Raw genomic sequence first — 21,571 nt, 5'->3', positions numbered from 1 at the left:
TCTTTAATAAGCGATATTTGAATTCCTTGCGCTTTAATAATTATAAGACTAAATTTAGAAATTCTTTTTTTATCTAAAAGCCTATATTTCGTTCTATAATTAAAAGAAAAAAAATTTAATTTTAATAGAAAATAAAAAAATTATTTTGTATATTAATAACGTATATCTATTTTTTTAATAGTTACGAACGTTTAATAATTGCGAATATTAATTTACTTATCCGCGATAACTTAGCTAATCTAATTAAAGAGCGTAGTAATTCTAAATTTATAATTAGCTATATATATAAATTTAAGATTTTTAAGATTAGCTTTACTTTATTTTATTATATATATTAATAAAAGAATAAGATAGAGCTAAATTAGAAAATCTTAAATTTATATATATAGTTAATTATAAATTTAAATTCTCTACGCTTTTTAATTAGACTAACTAAGTTATCGCGAGTAAATAAATTAACATTTATAACTATTAAAATCTTACTCTCTTATATCTTCTTATTAAAAATTAGATATATATTATTAATATATAAAATAACTTTTTTATTTTCTATTAAAATTTTAAGATTTTTTTTTAAATTATAGAACGAAATATAAGCTTTTAGATAAAAAAAGAATTTTTAAATATAGTCTTATAATTATTAAAGCGCAAGGAATTTAAATATCGTTTATTAGAGTTCGCTCGACAGCCGAACAGCTCTAATTAAAAAATAGATATATATTATTTAATTTTAGAATAACTTTTTTATTTTCTATTATAATTTTAGAATTTTTTTTTAAACTATAGAATAAAATGTAGGCTTTTAGATGAAAAAAGGATTCTTAAATTTAATCTTATAATTATTAAAAAGTAAGGTATTCAAATATCGCTTATCAAAGATTACTTATTAAATTTACTCGATAGCTCTAATTAAAAAAATGATTATGAATTTAATTTATAGATCTTTACTCGTATAATAGAATAAGATAGAGCTAAGCTTAAAAATCTTAAGTTTATATATATAATTAGTTATAAATTTAGAATTACTACGCTCTTTAATTAAATTAATTAAATTATCGTAAATAAATAAATTAACGTTTATAACTATAAAATAAATAGATATACGTTATTTATAATTAGAATAACTTTTTTATTTTTTATTAAAACTTTAAGATTTTTTTTTTATTTATAGAACGAAGTTTAGATATTTAGATAAAAAAAGAATTTCTAAATTTAATCTTATAATTATTAAAGCGTAAGAAATTTAAATATCGCTTATTAAAGTTCGCTCGATAGTCGAATAGCTCTAATTAAAAAATAATAGATATATATTATTAATATATAGAATAACTTTTTTATTTTCTATTAAATTTTTAAGATTTTTTTTTAAATTATAGAATAAAATTTAGACTTTTAGATTATTAAATTATTAAATTAAGTCTTATAAATATTCAAAAGTAAAGAATTTAAATATCGCTTATTAAAAACTTATTTATTTAATTAAGAATACTATTTTATATAAGCTTAGATAGTCGAGTAATAATAATTTCAATAGAATTCGAAACTATTTCGCTTCGTCCTCGATTCGAATTCATTAATCTCCCTCGCTAAAAAATCGTAAAATCGTAAAATTAATAAAAATTTCATATTTTATAAAGATAATAATAATAGTAATTAAAATGAAAAGACTATAATAGATATTAAAATTAACTTCTTATTAATTAAATTTAAATAAATTTAGAGTTTATAGATATAGAGTTATAAAGGCCTATAGTCGATAGTCTATTATTTCTTATCTTGAGAACTATTAATATTTCTACGTTAATCGTCATATCTAAGTAGTCGGTAAGTTATATTAGGGTGTGCGAAGAAAGAACGGGACTCGGTTACACCCATCACTAGTGGACTAGGAGAAGATTCCGAGTTCATGATTCAACTTTGACATCTCTTTCCTTGTGGGCCCTTAGGCGGCTACCAACACCTCATCATTGCAAAGTTCTCTATTCTAGACCTCCGTTGTTGTGGTGGGTGGCCAACCCTTGGAGAGACAAGTGCGAGCCCACACTTGTCTAGAGGCATCACTGCCTTAGATACCACTTGTTTCCTGTACTAGGGATCAGGACAGAAACATAGTTCCACCACCAAGTTCCTCATCGCCGTAGATGAAGTCAAATTTGACCTCTCCACAAAGGTCATCCTTGTACATCCTCGCCGGAAGCAGTTTCAGCGATCTTCTCACCAGATTGTAAGTCAGAAGGAACCGCGTCGTCCCGGGAGAATTCCTCTGAATCATATAGGTCACCTCACCCCCTGAACTGACACCCGCAAATTCGGTGCAAACATCATCATTCTTTGCCGGGGCCGAAATTGCCAATCCGTTCACGGCGGCATTCAACAGACTCTGGCATGGTATAGAATCTTCCAAAATCTCGAAAGAGATCACAAAATTCGAGTCCTCCGGATCCACAATATCCCTCACGACAGTAAGATTTCGGCTCGCCATACTGTTGGTCATAGGATCCAAGTTACCCAGGCTGAAGTTCGTGCCATTGATTTCAGTCAACGTCGGAGACACCTGGCGGGCTATCGCAAGTTGCCCGACGGGCTTATTATACATATACAGAACGGCTCTGGTAATGCAAAAGGATTTCCTGCTGGCCAACGTGTTCATCGTTTTGAGAAGTCCTAGGACAAGGTGTTTGTTTTGTAGTTGATTTTTATCTTCAGGATGCGCGAGGCTACCATACGCGATTATAATTCCGTTGACATCCTTCGAGGATGCTTCGTATCCACTTGGGATAATTTCATCCCATCCACTAGAAGCTAGGCCATACATGAAATCTATAGCGCAGAGGTATGCATCTTCTGGGTTGATGGATACCCGAGGAACCCAACTTAGCACCGCATCGAAGCCAGGAACCGCAGGTTGTCCTTTGAGGTCGGTGGCGCTAAGAGACCGCTGTTAGCATCTGTCGCAAAGCGAGTAGTTCACAGACATACTTGACAGGAAGCCCAAGGCTTGGGATATTTACATTGGCGGGTAGTTGTAGCGGTATGAAAAGAGCAAGCGCCACGATGACACAATGCGCGAGAAGCACTACCAGACTTGAGATGCCAGGCATCTTGAACACAGCCAGACACGTTATAACAGCAGTACCACGTTATAATATCAGTACTAATGGCTAGGCAGAAATATAGGAGGAGAGTCAGCTTCACTTGGGAGGGGACCGAGTGGTGGGAGTTCGCATGTCGCTACCAGGAAGCTCCATAGCATAGAGCGGAAGAGCGCCTCGAGAGAATACGAAATAGAACGTGGTTTGCTATCCAAGCAAATCGACTGCGTTTCAATTCCATAGTGACCAAGCGACCTTGTGATTAGCAGGCCATATCTCGCACCAAAAAATCTTTCATCTTAGGTTCCTTATCCCAGAGCCGTTATGCACCAAAGCCCGGCATTGTCGTTGTTGACTCTCACCTTCCTTGCAGCTCTAACATTCGCCTTTCCTCCTAATTGTAGCTCAATCTACGGCCGTCCTCATCCTAACGATCGCCAGAGGATTCCCAATCTTTTTACAGGTTTTGGCAGTGGGCGCGATGTTAACGTTTCTTTGTCGTAGCGGGTACCCTACAGCCCGATGGAGTGTCAAACACACAGTTTACCAACAGAGTGAACATCCCTAACTTCTGGCCGGTTGAATATCGTACGTCTTCCCTCCGCTCCCTACTTTTACGGGACTCATACACCGATGTCCAACCTGTCGAAGTAAAGTTCCCAGCCTTCTCCCAGGCACCTGGTGGAACAACCAACTAGTTTATGTGGGTTCAAATACTAGCCCAGGGGAGTTCTGAGATACAATAAATCATGCAATCTACACACCATTCATTCTACTTAAACTATTTATGTCATTAGACGTCAGTCGCTCTTTCTCATTCGGCATATCGGTTTGGCAGTAAATAATTACTACGTGCAGGCTTTGGAAATCCTAGCGCTGTAGGCACGGGTCGCATCCACCCAGCCGGTGAGAATCTCTCCTGCTCTGACGATTAGATATCTGAAACGCCCACATGCATTCGAGCTGACAATGGCTAGCTCCATCTCTTTCTTTACTAGGTAGGATCTAATTTCGACAACGATACGCTAGATAATTTACAAGAGTGGCCGGGCTGTTGCAATACGAGAGAATGACGAACAACCTGCCGGATCACAAACTACCAAAGGTAATGACCACAATGTTCCCAGTACCTCACGGCGTCCCCAGGCGGCGGAAAACTGAGCGCTGCAAGTTGATCGGAAGCTTGATCTCGTGGCACCGATAAAGACCGAGACATCGGAAGCTGCACCTGCATCCAGCACGTCAACCTATAATTTTGATTCAAAGATGTTGATACAACATCCCCAGATCTGAATCAGCTCGAAAATTTTGCTGTACAGCGGTTTTTTTCAAAATGCCGTATTGTTAAACTCTTTCGCATAGGAGTTAGAGGGGAGGAGTGGGGGGGATACGGGGTGGTGTTCATCCAGCCTTGCCCCGAATCCACCCCAAGCTCCAGCCACGCAAAAGATAACTCAGCATTTGCGACACAATGAATTTTGACATCATCAAGCTGTGTCAGCTAGGTACAATCACCTATCCAGGTATAACCCTAACCCTAGGTCACGGGTTGATCCTTTGTGGTTGGGGACAACATACATTCAGTTCCGCCTTTTCGACGCCACTGTCAAGATCTGACAGCACTCTAGTCAATCATCATTGGCCTCATCTAGGTCGTCTTCACGAATGATCTAAAGCGCAGCTCTGGTATTCAGCTTCCGTTGCCTCATACGACTTTGACTGAGTGCGCCGGCACGGGTCATGGTTTTGCTCTCTCAGGAGCAATTTGATAATTCCAAATCCACAAAATATGAGACAAAGTCCGACCGTAAAATATGAGCGGTCATCATCTCCCAGTCCGTCGTTGCACCAGCGCGGTAACCGTATGCAGATGCATTGATAGTGGTGAGGGTGTTGTAGTAAGCGCTGTACACGTCGAACGAATAGTTCGATCTGAATAGCGCTTGCCTGATAGGACTAGGTCCGCTGTCAGCATTGACACGGTAGAGGCAGAATCTGTCACCGCCGTAGGCATTGATCATGTCAACAGAGATGTTCGTGTTCGGCAAGAACATTCAATGGTAAGATCCAACGGGTACAGCAGGGCCCGTACCGGAAGCTTTCCACTCGCCGACACAAGGGACGATGTCTCACCATCATCTGCAGGGATTAGAGAAGTGGTCGTTTGTTCCTGGTCCTGTTTCTTCCTGAGACGCCATTTCGATTAACCGCTGTCCAATTTGTTTTCTAATGCAGCTCTCGATGAAGTGCAGCACGCTAGACATCAAGGGCAGCCTAGTTTGAGCATTCGTTTCGAGCCAACCATCAGCCTCAGGCGTTGTGGCCGAAAGATTGAAGTCTCCTGCAGGCCTTGATGACGGAAAATTTAACGTGAGAAAAAAAGTGCTGCAGAAGCGCAAAGACCTGATCTATTTGTGTTCTAGTACGAGAATGGTAACCGAAGCGCGTACGACTTTTGCTAGTAGTAAATAGCGTGAATGGCATGGACAGCAGCGCCCGAACGCTCTCAAGCTTGGTTCGTGGGGTTTTGGGGAGAGAGGGAAAAGGCACACAGAATTCCCACCCACGGATAAGCTGTGTGCATTTGTTTTGAGGAGTGAGCATGGTGGCAGCGTGGGTTTTTTATTTCCACCGCTACCTACTAAGAATGTATTGTTGATTAGGAGAGTTCGTTTGTGGATCCAGCTGCCTCTTTCTTATGAGGAATTCGATCACTCGGCTACGTAACAGGGACCCTCATTCCCATGGGTGCTTGAATTCTTGGATTTTTGATCAAATCCTCGCTTCCGCAAGCCCGTACGCGGTGCGCCCCAGCGTTCCGCCTTCGACAATACGACATGATGGAGGAGAAATGATAGATCGCATGGCGACTACACCTAAAGTGGCGTACCGGCTACAACACATGTAAACGCCTTCATGTGAAGAACGACGAAATGTTCCAAGACTGGTAGGAAATTTGACATGGAATTTTTTGTACCAGTCGTTGACTTCCACACCCACCAGATGCTTTCGATTTTCTTTGTTTTGGATGGTGTATTTGCTGGCCGGAATCCTGAGCAGCAGCAACTGTAATGCTTACGAACGTTCCTGTGACTCCCTAGATATGCTCGAGACAGCCCCCGATCAGAAAGATGTCAGAACGTGCACAGATCTGGGATCCTTGGCTTATAAGAGATCCGTGGTTGGAGTGACGTAAAAGTTCAAAAAGCCATTCTCTGAGCTGAGTACCGTCGTACCCGCGTGCGGCGGCTACATATGGTCGTTTCAAGGCCCGGGCCTACTCGCCAACGCGTCATACTCATATAGACCAAGCAGCAAAATTCCTCCAAAGACTCCAGAAGGAACTCAATAAGCAGACCGACGGGACTGAGGCAGGCAAAGAGCTAATCAAGGTAGGCAAGAGGTCTGAATCGAGCAACGCCGTCCAGAAGCTCTCCTTATTCGTCGACTAGCTTCAATCAACTGCACCCGGGTCATCAATTGAGGAGCATCGCGAGTTCCGGCACACATTCAGTCACAGCTCACGTGGGTGCCACCTTCATTCTTCGACCTAGGCACACAGGGTCTATGGTAACGGTTAATCTAGCACACTTTCATATGATGGTAGTGGCAGCGCAGCCATTAGCACGGCCCATAGCGACCCGTACGTACTTCATCGACAAATGTACGATAAGAAGAGAGAGGATTGAGCAAGATTTGAGAAGCATGGATGTTTCCTGAGAATTTCGCTTTGTACTAAAGGATTCTCGATCTAATGCTGGTACCAAAGGTGTATCATTGTCTTGTGTATCGCCTGCGACGTGGATGTTTTTGTATATCTCGCTGTCTCTTAGTTGACGCAGCTCCAGACCAGATACAGACTCTATTTGACTGGAGGAGGCTTGAAAATGATCATCTTCATGATCCTCAGGGTCCAGTAGATACGAGTATATCATTCCGGTATATTACATTCGTGAATTTGCGAGGGGTCACGTAACGTGTATCGAACATTGGAACGTTAGCGCCGGCGCCGGCCGCCGCCTCAGTCTTCTCCGGCTCGAAGCTCTGGGCCACGCCAAGACAGGATGAGCACCTTCGCAACCTCGCCCTTCCCATCGCTACTCACGCAACCCAAGATGCTTCTTCCACACCTCCTCGTATCTCTTCTACCCACCCTCATATCCGCCGCCACCCTCACGCTCTCCGTCCCGCCCCACATCCCCGCCCTCCCTCCCTCGACCAGCGCAATCCTCACAACGCACGGTCAGCGCATCAAAGTGCCCGTAACGCGCAGCAACACCTTTGTCTTCCGCAATCTTACGTCGCCCTCTACTTCAGACCCTGCATCCTCGGGTTCGGAAAGAGGGATATCGGTCTCGTATCTGCTGGATATAGCGTGTCGCGACTACGATTTTCTCTCCTATGGGGTGGACGTTAAGAGTGGTGGGGTTGTGCAGGTGTATAGGGTGAGCAGGGGAGGCATTGTGACGGGTGAGAAGGTTACGGTTGGTGAAGAGCCGGTGGAGGTGAGGGTGTTGAGGGGTAGGGATTATTATGAGGCCAGGGCCGGATGTATGTGCGCTCCTATCTTGATAAAGCTGCGGAAAGGAGGAAAGGAAAGAGAATCGAAGGGAATGGAGATGGTGGAATTGGGCGACGTTACGGAACGGAGGAATCCTGCTAACGCACGAGATACAGTCTCGCCCCTGGACCTACTTAAGAACCCTATGATCCTGATTGCGGTGGTGGGACTGGGCTTCGTGGTGGGCATGCCATACCTGATGGACAGCAGTATGTCTACTTTCCTCCGCCCCTCCCCCGATGACCACGACAGCTGATGTCCTTGCGCACCATAGTGGATCCGGAGATGAAGAAGGAATTTGAAGAACAGCAGAAAAAGAGCATACTGAGTGGTGGAGCGAGCACGGCGAATCCTTTGCAAAATTTTGACATGGCGGGTTGGATGGCTGCGAAGACGTCCGGGAAGGGTACGGAGACTGGCAATGAGGGAAGTGGAAGGGATGTGAGGAGGAGGGGATGAGGGGCGCTACAGGGCAACAGTTTATGAGGGGTAGCTCTAAAATATATTAGCCGTAAATGTCTGGTGGATTTGGTGCTCGGTAGTGGTTCTTTTCGCAAGGTATTGGGCGTCTTTGCTGTGTGCAATCCGTCTAAGACGCCTGCCAAAGCACAATGGGAGGGGAAAATGATTGCGGGTGTTGTGAGGAATGCTACGTTCCCCAATCGTGTCGAAGTAGGCGTGTCTGCTAAGGAGATGCGGTGTGCCGCAAGGACACTGCAACAGTGGATCTGCAATTGTAGTAGCGGTGAAAGACTCGTCTGTTTACAGGCGGTAATTAATGTACATTCGCGAAGGATGAAGCAAGTCCAGCTGACGATAATAACACCTAGCCTCCCTGATCGCTTGGGTATCTTGTGACATGCGTCCGTCCTCCATCCAGGCCTCCAGATTATGCACATGTACGTCACACAGCGCCAGCTTCCGTGTTTGTCGCCCGTCCACGAGGCCTTGTTCATAATCTTGTACAATATAGATATTACCAAGCATACCCATTATCACCAGGCATTTCATCATCTCCGTTCCAATCCTCATCACCACTGACCTCTTCATCAAGGAAATCGTCTTCTTTGAGCTGCTCCTCAGTAGGTCGTAGGTTGTCGATCAAGACATCCACTACATCGCAAAGGCCTTGTACGTACAATTCCGCTTCGCGATCGACAGATGTTTGTTGGGTATCTGGCTCAAGTATGCCGTCGTCGTCGATTGCTGAGTCTTCGCTTGATGAGTCATCAGAGCCTTTGCGGCGTCTTCGGCGACGAGGAGCTTTTGGCCGACTGGGAGAACTCTCAGACAGAGTGTAGATGTCTTCCCTCTGCGTTCTGGCTCTAGTGCTTCGGCGAACTTTGACCAACGGAGCGTCACTGTCGCTTTCATTTGCGTCTTCGACCGTTGTTTGAGGAGCCACGTCGACTCGGCTGGCTTGGATGGTGCCTTCATTGTTGAGGTTGGAAGCTGTAGCCCGCGTGAGAGTCTGCCGCTTCTCCTCCCGAACAGCGGTCTTGCCCTTCTTTTGCTGTGATTTGAAAGCCTTGAAAGCGGAAATGGATTTGAGCTGCGGATTTGGCGGTGGCGACCTCCTAAGAAAAACGCGCCGAAGATTTTCCGTCCAATTGTCGCGGAAGGCAATCCTTTCTCGCCAACCGCTCTCATCGAGGCTAGCCTTGATCTTGAGCTGGCGAAGATCAGGCAACATTTCTGCGGAATCCGTCAAAGAGGAGAAGAAAAGCTCGGCCGTCTGAAGATTCCATTTCCGTAGATGGAAGAGCTCCAGATTCCGTAGAGTCACTGGCCAGGTTGGCCTTTCGTCATCAAGTAGGAGTGCGTCATATTTTGGATCCGTATCGCGAATCACGTTCAATGTGCCGAAGTATCGTAGGTCGGCTTTGAGGAGCTCCAGTTTTGGACAGGATTGGGCAAGATTTGTCAGGAAAGATAGATTCAGGGACTGATTATGATCCAAGATTAGCTGTCGAATATTCACCCCTTTCGCAGCGAGGAAGCCATCAAGCGAAGACGATTTTAGTACTGGACATTCCACGATCTCGAGGGTCTGGAGGTTATGTGGTAGTTTGGACAAGAGTCGGTCATTGACAGAGGACATGTGAAAATGTAGGTCTGTCAATTTTGGCAAAAGGTTGATGGCTTCTGCAAGCATGTCTTCGCAAGGTCTGCCTTTCTCAATTGGGCCGGCGGGGTAGTTGACAAGAGCCAGACTTCGTAGGGTCTGGAAGGGCGGCATCAAGTGAACGTCTCTCATTTGCGCCAGTGGAAATGCGCTCTGGCCTTGCTTTGCCAGCGAGTGGTTCCATGTCCAGTCTTGAAGCCTGATCTTGTTTTCCCGCAGCGCCGTAACCATCGAACGGTGATACACAGCTTTACTGCCAGCAATATTCCTGGATCTGCCACTTTTTCTCCAAGCCAGATTATCTGAGTAAAGGTGTAATGTAATGCCTCGCAGCTGGGGAGTCAGGGACACGAGCGCTCCAAGGTCCAAGGGGTCCCTGCCGACAAATTTGTGTAGCATTGTGCTGGAAGCTTCCAAGTCCAGATATTTGATTTTTGCTCCATAATTGAAGCTTGACGTCTCATTTTGGGTTTCTAGGTGCGAGAGGAGGCGATGAGCTCGACTTGGCGTATCGAGAGGTGGCGAATAGTAAAGGGCAGAGAGGGCAGGTTCAGCGAAGGCTTTACAACAAAGCGCAACACTGTACAACCAGTTGATGGACGGCGTGGGATGGAATGTATCGCTTAGGAGAGGTCGAGAAGCGTAGCTGAAGATGGCGAGCAGGATGTGGTAGGGCAGAGTCGGCCAAGGCATGGTCTTGCCAGTGAATTGAATGACCGTATCGCGATTCTTCTTCGAGTCTGTATCAAGCCCACTAAGCTTGAGTCTCTTTGGTACAGCATGATGCCGTCTGTGTCCCGGCCCAGATGCTTTGCGTTTCTTTGAGGTACTCGACTGCGGAGAGGCAGTGGTAGGAGCTAGAGGCGGAGCACGATGCCGTCGTGGTCGCGATGGAGCGGCTTCGAAGTCGTCCTCGCCGGCACATTCATTGAACTCTTCCCTGTCGCTGTCGCTGGTCTGCTCGCGATAGGATACATGGTTGCGCGTAGAGCGAGTTCTGGAGGGTAGTTTCATGTTTCTCACAGAGCGGAGGCGGGACGCCGAGGGAGCCATGAGGGCGAATTAATTGCAGACAGAACGAGGAGCCATATATATGCGATGCTTCAAGAGAGAATGAGCCGAAGCAAAATGTGTTGGCAGAATTGTAGAGGTTGGAAAGTAGGAGTGATGAAGTCGAAGCCTAAAAATACCTAGTCATAGATGTGAATGAAGCGGCATCGGCATGCGCTAACAGTGGTTTGCGCTAAGATAAGGACTAAAGTACAGTACATTACCTTAGTGTCATAATCCCTGTGTCGATCTTCGGCGGCTGCCTTCCGTTCATCCTCTGAGATTTGGCAAGAACTCCAACATCCTTCTTCATTTTGCCTCACGCTGTTTGTTCGTACCATTGTGAGCCTCGGCAAATAATAGTGTGCGAGAGTCACTTTGAGCCCTGCATGTCTATCCTTAGGAGATACGCTCAGCTATCAGTAGAGAAGCATGGGACGTGATGCTAATTTCACCTAAAAGTCCAAGGCACATAGTAGCTGAGGCACGATGTATGAAGTCTGTACTTAGCCAGCTCTACGATTATCGATCTGATCCTATCTACTACGCCTAAGCATCTCTGTCCGATAGGTGCTGCTGTTTGCAATCTCCAGGAGCCTATCTGTGGGAGGTTGGACGATTATCCTCTCGAGGGTCCTCCATATTATACCTCATGAAAGAAGACTGGCTGTCGCCACATGTAATAGATAACGGCAGCTCCCGGTGTTAACCTGCGGCCTGTGCTAGGCGATGTCTCCTGTAATCTGTCCAAGGAGCGAGTCAGCTCCAAGTCCAAGAGCGCATCAAATCGCGGCTCAATTTTGATTGGCGCCGTTCAGCCTAAGATGAGCATTCAAGGTCGTGCTCCATATCACCGTCTTTATCATTTGTGCGCCTCCGTGTGATTATTCTAAACTCCGAGAGTGTTTCAAATGTCAACGGTTAAAACGCGACGTGGTTTAACCAGATGTTAGTCCCTCCATCTTCGGTAATTAACGCCATTCCCGCTGTCATATTTCTGATGGCCAAAATTGAAATCTCTTCTTTCATGAACATTGCAGTAATTCTTCAATTTCTGGCATGCGGTCACAGTGGCCTTTAACATGGCCCCCTTCAGGAAAGCTGTGCCTTCTTGCTTGTATTGCCTCTCCCTACCTAGCTTATGCGTCGAGTTCTTACCCCGTGTTGCCAGACGCACAAGCATGCAGTCAATTCCTTGGGCATCCCCTCGGTCATTGGGCGTGCAAAGCAGCGGTGGACAACCTACCCAGGGGCACCCTTCCCAGCATCTTCACTACTCGTGGACATACCGCAACCAACAATTACATCCAAGTTCCAGTCCAGTACACGGATTTTGAACCCGAGCCGAGCTGTATGGTCACTATCAATTTGGACGGCCATTCGCAGAATGATCAATTCGTGTTCGTTCCGTGGGATGAGATTAGGGAGATGGCCCAGGTTATTTTAGATACTTGCGTTGACTATTTGAACCGTGGCGGGTTCATAACCTACGGTGTCGGGAGGACACTCGAGTCCCTGATCCATCCTACGACCTATGGGGGAGACAACGCCGAATTTCCTACACCGGCCGGGGTCTGGCAGCCGGACGGGACGGTCGAATTTGTCGCAATACCGTCCATTCCTGCCACCAATGAATACAGTAAGTCTTGCGGCCCTACCCTGAATGCTCCACCAGCAATCCACAAATCTCCAACAACTGTCTCCTCCTAGCTAAGTGGACACTATCTTAGATATACCCTATTACATGACGATCACAGTGTCAGCTCCTTCGTACCGGCTGCATCCTGAGGTAACTGACTATGCCATTTCCTTGGCGGTGATGGGAGAGTGAGCTCACTTGATTTTCCTTTGTGCTGCAAACACTAATTGTCAAGCACAGTGTAGAGAATCAATTCCTAAGATCCAGGACCACAACGATTCAGAACAGCCTCGCGAGGATACTCAAGGGACTAGAATCCAACCAGAACTCATTGATAGGTCAAGACCACCCACGATGGTGGCAATACCCCGTAGAACCTCCGACTCCGATCCCCGTCAACGTGAAATACGCCTGTGATGAAACACTTGGGAGTCCCAGTACCGCCAATTGCGAGGCTGTATTGTATGAATTTGTTCAGTCTGGCGATGTAATACTTGATCCCGCGTCGGGACCAATCATCAAAGTAACAGGTAAGTCACCGCACACTCGATTCAACCTACAGGGCCGCGCTGATTTTGAGTCAAACCCCAGGGAATTGCGCCATAGCTGTAGGAGCAAACGAAAGGCATTCCACAACGTGGGATATGCTGCGAAGTGTTGCCGAGACTTTGATCGCAACGTGTATAAGCAGCCCCGGCTCGGGCACTCTTGGCGGTACAGCCATCAGTCAGACGATTCGTAGTCGAAGGAGGAGCCAATACCTCGGCAGGAGACAGACAGGTAAGATCTCCTTCCGTTAACAGCCCTTCGAAAAAGGCTCAAACAAAACCAAGGGATGCTGCAGGTGGCCTTTCCGCCCACATTCGAAATCGCAGTGTATCTCCAGCCACCGTTCAACGGACCTGCAGATGCGACATGCTCGTGGGGAGTGGTGGCGAGCCATCAAGGAGACGTCCGACAATGTCCGGCCAGGTCTGCGCCTTTCCGCCCGCCAGAACGAATCCTAGGCGCGAACGCCACAATGGCCTTAAATTTGACAAGTCCAAACATTTCTGCCTCTTCTGTGAATCAAAGTGTCACCTATACGAGCACGGCAGCCTCTGGTGTACCTTTGAAGCCAGTTGCTGCGAGCGAGCCTTGCATTGCGTCCTCACCTGAACTAGTGACATGCTCAGGTCTCAGTTGAATAGACCACACACATGGCAATGGAAAGCGTATGTTGAGTGCGCAAGAGTTCACCGTCTTTTTGGTGCCGCTACCTCAGTATCGGCCAACTCCGGGACCATTGGATCTGACTAATTGCAGGTCCTCGTATAGCATTCGTCATTAAGTGTACGGAGCAAGTCTTTATCCTGCATGCATGCCTCCGGAAATTGAAGCTGTACATAAACTTGAAGGAATGCTGCATTCGTGCGTGGCATCGCTTTAGCAGCCACTCACATCTAACACTATCGATTCAATGCAAATTTTCCGATGCTATCGACCCGGTTGGAAGGATCCGAGCATTGAGTCCAATTGTTTCCATTGATCTGTCTTATGCAGGTCATCCCGAGAAGGTCCCAGCATAACCTCCCCACCAATCGTGGACATTCCTGATACGGTCTGGTCCAGACGAGGTCATTGTGTCCGATTTTAGGACAGAAGGAAAATGCCTCCTGCTTCTATTCGCAAATTGTACTCGAATGTGCTACAAGCGGCGAGCGACATTTTCGCGTCGCTCCGAGCAAATGTCTGGAGCATACGAGCTTGGCGGGACATACGGGCCGTGCATATAGTTCTTCGCCGGGAACAAGTTGCAAGAAAGAAAGGATTGTAAATAGTGGCGTGCTCCCTCATCATGCCCTTTCTAATCCTCAATCCTCCCTTCCACAACGCAAAGGTCTCGTTAGCCCGTAACTACTTTCGTTTGGTCACCTCATTCTGTTTCTCCTCTTTTAATGTCAATAGCCTTCAAATGCGTGTATTACTCACGACTTCCTACATCACGATGCGTACCACCATCGCCGCCATTGCGACCTTCCACACCATTCTTTTCGCCTTTGCTATTCCTCAACCCTCTTCCACCAGTGTAGCCAGCGGCATAATAACCGCACCCAGTAGCTACTACCTCAAAACTCGTGTCGATGGTCATAGTCACAACGATAAGGATAACCCTTACGTCAGCAAATATCACGCCGGTATAAAGATTTCTGGGCTCAGTCACTTTGTGTCCGCCAGAGAATCAAGGATTACAGCCGCTAAAATCCTGCAGGTGCTGGCACGGCCGACTTGACACTCCAATCAATCGACTTTGCCTCCCCCGCCTTCTTCAACAGCGGTTATCAGGAATTCAACCTCGACCCTCCCGGACCTTTCGGCATCATAATGAGCGACTATGACAATGGCGGGACTGGTAACTCCGCATTTCTCTACCAGCAGACCCAAGCGTTCTGACTTCCCGTAGGATGGAACTTTGTGACCACTGCCCCAGGTTACGGGGATGATGGATTCTTCTTTGATGCCACCGGGTTGCAATATGAATTCCAGGAGATCGGATTTGCGGGATGGCTTGGTACGTCAATCTGTGTGACGGCTTTACCACGGCCACAGAGGCGTGAGGAGTTGGCTAATGCCAGTCTTTGTAGCATACAGGTGGCATGGAGCTCCCCAGCTGTTCTGGCAGTACGCCTATTTACCGGAAACGCTGCCGAGTACTTGCGCCAAGGTCGAGCTATTGCCGGTGGCTATCTAGCATCACGGACATGCGCTACGGTAAGGCGTGGCTTCCACAGGATGAGAAGAGCTGCGTGATTTTGATGGGACATTCTGTGGAAAACCAATCCTGCTTCTAGCATACTATGCTTAATTACGTCTGCTCTAAGCTTAACCTATTTCAAATCAGTCCTCCGGACATATGTACTGTCAAGCCGAAGAAATGCGACCATTTCCCCTCCCATCCACACAATCATATGGCGATCCCTGCGGAGGACGTGACCTCGCGCGGCTACTGCATGCATAACCAATAAAACGGTTCCGCGCCCCACAACGGACGTACCCTTTTCATCAAGGATGCGGAGAAGCTCGCCCTCGCATTGTGACGTTGCAGTGGTGGAACTGTCACCATTGATAGGGAGACTCCGCCCTCTGCTTCTCAAATTTGCTCCAGGTAAGCACTCTAAATCCTGACAGATCATGCGAGCCTACTGCGCATGCATGTCCCAGCAAGCGATTGCGGGCGAATATGCCCGCAGATCCTCAGCCAATGACACGTCTCACATTCGGCACGGTTCCAGTATGCGTTGTATGTGCTCGTGTTTACTGCCGAAATGGTTGAACAATGATCAGGTTGCTGAGGATTTACTGGAGATGTTCCAGTCCGAGGCACTCGCTGGTTAATACGAGCTTATTGCGTCAAGATGCACCAAGTGTGTTGATAGCGACTGCTGATGCTGGATCGAGGAAGGCGGTGAATCAATGAATGAATGGTATATCTGATTACGTGCCCTCTCTCCCATTAATCGCTGTTCATTGTTCCAACTTACAACCAAGTTTTCATTCTGTCTGTCTGTTTGTCTATCTCCCTTCTTCGTCCTCACAACCTGCTCATCTTCAGTTTCGCCAAACTGCCCTCCATCCTCCTTCCATTGCTCTCCCTCATCACCCTACCACTCGCCCTCGCTTCCCCCCTATCCCACAACCTCGACCACCAATGCAACCATCACCCCACCAAGCCGCTACTACCTCCAGATCCGCGTCATCGGCACAGCATGCCAGCTGCACAGACCAGCTACGTATTCCCGGTCCGATGCTCCTCTCGCGCAGTAAATTCTCAACCCAGCTATCTATGCCAAAGACTTCGCTCTCGCTAGCGTTCGACGAGGAGACGAAATCGAATGTTTGGCTTTCACGATCGCCAGCAACCATATCATACGCAGCCCGAATCTCTCATAATTGATAATAGCGCCGGCGGCTGGCATCGTCTTTTTTTCGGTGAGATTCAAGGCTTTTTCGAGGGCGGGGCAGGCACGGGGGTAGGAAAGAGGCGCGGCGAGCAGTAGCGATCTTTAAAATATTGACAAGAGTAGCACCGAGGCGAGTATTCCCGTCGTTGAACGCCCTTTCTGAAGTGGTCTCGATTGAAATGGGTAGATCTTGCTGTTTTGATATTGAAAATTGATGTTGATCCAGGAAGATTTTCAGCGTTGGAATGTCGCTTTCGTTAAACAACTTTGCTGGGCAGAGCCTGAGGTGAGAAGGAGAATTGAGGAGAGCAAGGAAGGATTGGCCACCCACGAAGTTGCTGCACCACGGTTATTCGGAGGGGTTGAAAAGAAGTAGGAAGTAAGTAGAGCTACATCATGGTGGGGTGCTTGTCCGGGCGGCTGTCGCTTGTAGCATGCAGGAAGCTAGTAGTCCTTTGATGCAGGTCCACCCTATCAGAGCGGTAACAGTCTAGAGCGGGTCGAGAAGATGCCAACCATCCAAATTGATCCAAGCCCAACTAATCTGTACATACGGTATGGTACTCCCTCTCGCAGGTTGTCCCACGTTTCGACTTCCAATCTCAAGTCTCGGACTCTCGCCCATCTATTTTCTCGCTCCTGGCACCCATAGCGCTGAGACCCTCACGAACGATATTTCTCGCGCAGGTATATTGAATTTGCGTTGAGAGGAAAGGTGAGTTTTTTGATCCTCTGGATCAGTAAATATTTAGGAAAATATTGATACTGGGTCCCCTATTCCCCGGATTCACCATGCCGTTCATAAGGCTTAGCCGTGCCGTAACACTAAACGCATTCCACTTCCATTCTATGTTATCATCTTTGGCTATGCTTTGCCCCCTCAGCCTCTTTCGTGTCGCCAAGGATCCAGGAAACCAACGAGGGAGTCCCACTGCAAAGTTCCAGAAAAAAGGCAAAGTCGGCGAGATATATGCTGTACTGACCGTGAAACAGGGGTCCCCGCATTTCCTCTCGTCTCCCTTCTCGCCATCCTTCCACAATTGACCCAAGCCTTCATGGCCTATTCTGGCAAACAGGCGAAGAATTGTGGGGAACATAACCTCCGCAACTTGATCTGGCAGATGATAACCATAAGCACGTGCCCTCGGCAATGTACTCGAGTTCTGGGGATCTGGATTTTGCCATGGATGCTGATTGGCTCGAGGCGCTCTGGAAACAAAATTAGTCGTGGTAAAGCTCCCGAGCTGGCATGTTTACAGTCTCTATATGTTCATACGACAAAGCTTTGACAGGGTTCTCGCTGATCCTACTGCCTGCGCCACAGTGCCTAGGCTTCCTCAAAGTAATGGCCTACGATGTTGGGTCTGACCAGGGCACCGCAGCGTCAATTGGAACTATTGGAGTGTTCGACTTAATATAGAAAGTATAGAAGCCTCCTCATCAACTGAACAGCCCAGGCGAACTGAGCCTAAGCATCTCCACCCTCGTATATTCACTACCACAAACTTGATTGATCTGCAGTACTCGCATCATGTTTCCACTCCTCCGCCTCGTTATCAGTTTCACTTAATCTCGCATTCCCCTTGGCAGAAGCCGATGACGCTTGTGACTTACACGGCAGACAAGTTGCTATTTATTCCAGATCGAATCGACCTTCTGTTTTCCCATATCCTGGTGGAGGGTACCATGCAAGAGGTTGTCGGGCGAACGTTCAAACAGACGAAAAGTGAATCTTTTAACAACTCTCGATCTCGCTGTTCTTCGTCTTCTTCAGGCGATATACATGTTCGTCCTGAACCTTTTGTTTTTTGGTCAATGGTTTCTTCTAGTATTCATCCGGCTGCGAAAGTTGGGTATCCTGTCAAAGTTGCACATTGATACATGAGTCCGAATTGAAAAAGAAGACTGACGTTGCTTGTGGGCATTCTCATGAACCAAGAGAGTAAATCTGCTCTGCTGAAATTAAGAAGCTAAACAAAACGATGCGCTAATACAAGGTGCCAAATGGGGGATACTACATCTGGCTCTAAGGCCCACTGACCATATTCCTCAAATCCACATTTTCAACAATAACCATGGTGATCCAAACGGCCGTCGTCACCGTCCACGCCAGCACCGTATACGTCCCAATCACCACCCCGGCCGTCAGCCACAGCATCACCTGCGCGAATTCTTGCACGAACTGCCCGAACCCGTTCGGGAACTCCCACGCCAGCTCCGCCGCGATGGCCTCCGCCGCGTCCGCCACGACGTCGAACGTGAGCCGGAGCAGCCCGTACGTGATGACGTAGTTCTGCACGGTGGGGCCGAAGCCGAACTCGCCGCCGGCGAGGACAGTCATGTTTCGGTAGTATTCGGTCGTGCGGTAGTAGGCGAGGGAGGAGGAGACGATGACGTCGGCGTGTGTCCAGATGAGGCGGAAACCCATGACTGTCAGGTCACTGGCGAGACTGCGTTTGGTGAGTGGCGGTGATGATGATGATGATGATGATGCGGCGGAGTGGAGGCGGAGGTGGTCCGTTATGTGGTTGTGGCGCTGGAGGAGGGCGGGGGAGGGATGATTGGATGAGGTCAGCCAGTACTTTTTGTTGCGCCGGGCATGGCGGTTGGAGTCATCGGGAAGGGCTCTCGTTGTGATGAGGGCGTGGAGATTATTGTTGGGAACGTCCGGTGATTGCGCCGGGACGTTGTTGTGAGGTGGAATCGGTTTTTTGGGGGGCCGGATATGGTTTGTGGTAGGTGAGCCGAAAGAGGTACCTGCTGCGATGACGAGAAATACTATTGCCATTGACAGGGGCAGAAATGACAGAAACGAGCAGCGCATGCTGTGGACTTGTCCTCAACGTGACTTGAGTTGCCAATCTTTGAGGAGATACGATGGCAAAGGTACGAAGAAAGCTTGTAGTGAAAAGCGGACATTTTCGTTACCTTACCTTACCTTATTGTCAGTGATTTCACAATAGTCCACGTACTTAGTCGAATGTCGGGAATAACAGTCTCACTCTTTTGGGCGGGCCGTTGTGAAACGCAATATGCGTATCCACCTACAACAGTAGAAGCGCGTTGCAACGGACGGTTATGTTTATGTACCTGACTTTATAGAGGTCTGATCCCGCTCTCGGAAGACAGCCCTATATTCAGGCGGGGCGTTGCCCGAGATCCGTAGCCGTTTATGAATTGCAAATTAAATAAGAATACTTAACAAAGCTGATCCAGCTCCGCCTCCGACTTTTTATTAGTGTTATTTATTAGAAAATTATAGAAAACGTATTTATCACTCTTATATCAGCTTATTTTATATTTTTAAAGCTTCTATATAGCTTAAATATAAATATAATAATATTATAATATCTTAAAATACTATTAATTCTTATTAGATAATTAAGATAGCTATTAATAATTAGAGACTCTCTAAATCTTATCATTATCTCTTCTTTAAGCGAGTCTCTTTCGCGAATAAATAAAGTAATATTACTATTATTATAATTTAATAAAAAAAGAAATAAGAGAAAATTTAATTTATTTAAATAAAGATTAAAGTTATAATCGATAGAGTAATCTTAAAAAAATAGAAAGAGACTATTAAACGTTATAAAAAGAAAGAAATTATATATTATAAAGAGTAGAAGAAATATATAGCTTATCTAGAGATCGAGATAAAGACTTTATAATATAAGAAGAAGCTTAAAAAATAATATACTACTATTATTCGCTATAAATAAGAAATTTATACTACTATTATTCGTCGCGAGAAAAAAGAATAAATAACTATATAAAGAGATATTAGAATTTTAATTAAAGAGTTTCTAAATAAGATAGAGTTTAGAGAGTCTTATTTATCTTAAACTTTTATAATAATAAAGAGAGATAAGAATATAAGAAATAAACTCTATAAGTACTCTATAAAGACTATATTAAAAATATAAAATAAATTATAAATATCTATTAAATAATCTAATAAGATTAAAAGTCTATATATTAAAGAAAGCTTCGATATTTATATTTTTAATATTAATCTTAATATAGCTATAGAGTAATACGATATTAATAATCTTAATAAGATTTAAAAATAAGCGAAATCTACTTACTTTAAGAGAACTCGTTAAAATTTTATTCTAAATATTATATCTATCGAATAATAAGAGTAGCGAGTTAAGTCTATTACTATAGTCGAATAATAAAAGCGTTTTAAATATATTCTCGATATAAAGCTTATTTATATCGATTATATTAATTTTAAAAAAGATATTTAAATTATAAACGAGTTTATATAATCTTCTTTTTATCGTTAAATAAGAACTAATAATTTTAAAGATTAATATATTATTATTCGCGATTAATAAAAGACTTTTAATAATTATCTAGAGTAATTAATTATTAAATAAAAATACTATATTACGAGCTATAGATATAAGAATATCTATTAAATCGATAAGAATAATAAATATTATAAGATAAACGCTATAATAAGAGAGAGATAAGCTATTATTATTTAAGACGATTAAATTACTTAATATTAATCTTCTCTATTTATATATAAGATCTTTATAAATATAAATTTTAACGCTAATAATAATAATTAGAAGAAGAAGACTTTAATAAAATAAATAAAGACTATAATAAAGTAGTAAATAAAGCTCGATTTATTAAAGAGTATAAAGTCTATAGCGAGTATAGCTAATAAAGAAAATTGGTTATTATACTTATAATAGTTCTATTCTTCTTATTAGCCTTCTTCGTCTATATATTCTTTTATATTATCTTAATATTTTAATAGTTATATATAGTAGTTAATTAATACTTCTACTCTTACTTTTATTTCTACTTCTACTTTTATAATAAAGTCTCTATAAATAAAAATATCGTCTTTATAATAATTAAATTCTATTAATATACGTACTAAGAAGAAGAATATTATTAAGCGCTTTTAGTAATAAAAGAAGAAGAATATAAATAAAGCGGCGAGGAAGCTTTAGATCTATTAGATTTAGACGTTTATTAAATAATAGATATAGAATATAGACGATATAAAAGCTCTATCTAACGCGTTTATTAATATCTATAAATATATAATAAATAAAGATCTATTATATAATCTTCTTTAAGATTTAAAAGAAGATTTATTAATCTTTAAAGTTTTATAAAGAGAGATTTATTAGTATA

At 44.7% G+C, this 21,571-nt stretch overlaps 6 protein-coding genes across 6 annotated transcripts; 3 read left to right on the top strand and 3 right to left on the bottom strand.

Annotated features, from left to right (window-relative positions):
- Positions 1-2,095: 2,095 nt before the first annotated feature.
- HO133_003884 (uncharacterized protein) lies at positions 2,096-3,101 on the bottom strand (the record flags this gene model as incomplete). The annotated part of the gene is made up of 2 exons (XM_037294806.1): positions 2,096-2,927; positions 2,980-3,101. 2 exons carry the CDS (start codon positions 3,099-3,101, stop codon positions 2,096-2,098), a joined length of 954 nt encoding a protein of 317 aa, XP_037149494.1.
- A 4,106-nt stretch (positions 3,102-7,207) lies between these two features.
- On the top strand, positions 7,208-8,112 carry HO133_003883 (uncharacterized protein; the record flags this gene model as incomplete). Its single annotated transcript, XM_037294805.1, has 3 exons — positions 7,208-7,643; positions 7,770-7,862; positions 7,928-8,112. 3 exons carry the CDS (start codon positions 7,208-7,210, stop codon positions 8,110-8,112), a joined length of 714 nt encoding a protein of 237 aa, XP_037149493.1.
- A 517-nt stretch (positions 8,113-8,629) lies between these two features.
- HO133_003882 (uncharacterized protein) lies at positions 8,630-10,792 on the bottom strand (the record flags this gene model as incomplete). The annotated part of the gene is made up of 1 exon (XM_037294804.1): positions 8,630-10,792. The coding sequence occupies one exon, from the start codon at positions 10,790-10,792 to the stop codon at positions 8,630-8,632; it is 2,163 nt and encodes a 720-aa protein (XP_037149492.1).
- A 1,095-nt stretch (positions 10,793-11,887) lies between these two features.
- On the top strand, positions 11,888-13,474 carry HO133_003881 (uncharacterized protein; the record flags this gene model as incomplete). The annotated part of the gene is made up of 7 exons (XM_037294803.1): positions 11,888-11,945; positions 12,000-12,467; positions 12,559-12,655; positions 12,708-12,997; positions 13,059-13,247; positions 13,301-13,311; positions 13,376-13,474. The coding sequence occupies 7 exons, from the start codon at positions 11,888-11,890 to the stop codon at positions 13,472-13,474; spliced, it is 1,212 nt and encodes a 403-aa protein (XP_037149491.1).
- A 947-nt stretch (positions 13,475-14,421) lies between these two features.
- Positions 14,422-15,198, top strand: HO133_003880 (uncharacterized protein; the record flags this gene model as incomplete). Its single annotated transcript, XM_037294802.1, has 4 exons — positions 14,422-14,644; positions 14,719-14,859; positions 14,911-15,018; positions 15,092-15,198. The coding sequence occupies 4 exons, from the start codon at positions 14,422-14,424 to the stop codon at positions 15,196-15,198; spliced, it is 579 nt and encodes a 192-aa protein (XP_037149490.1).
- A 3,236-nt stretch (positions 15,199-18,434) lies between these two features.
- On the bottom strand, positions 18,435-19,196 carry HO133_003879 (uncharacterized protein; the record flags this gene model as incomplete). Its single annotated transcript, XM_037294801.1, has 1 exon — positions 18,435-19,196. One exon carries the CDS (start codon positions 19,194-19,196, stop codon positions 18,435-18,437), a length of 762 nt encoding a protein of 253 aa, XP_037149489.1.
- Positions 19,197-21,571: the final 2,375 nt, after the last annotated feature.

Source organism: Letharia lupina, assembly GCF_014066315.1.
Source record: "Letharia lupina isolate WasteWater1 chromosome Unknown contig_18, whole genome shotgun sequence".
NCBI classification, from domain to species: Eukaryota; Fungi; Ascomycota; class Lecanoromycetes; order Lecanorales; family Parmeliaceae; genus Letharia; species Letharia lupina.
This window is presented reverse-complemented; position numbering and strand designations above follow the sequence as displayed.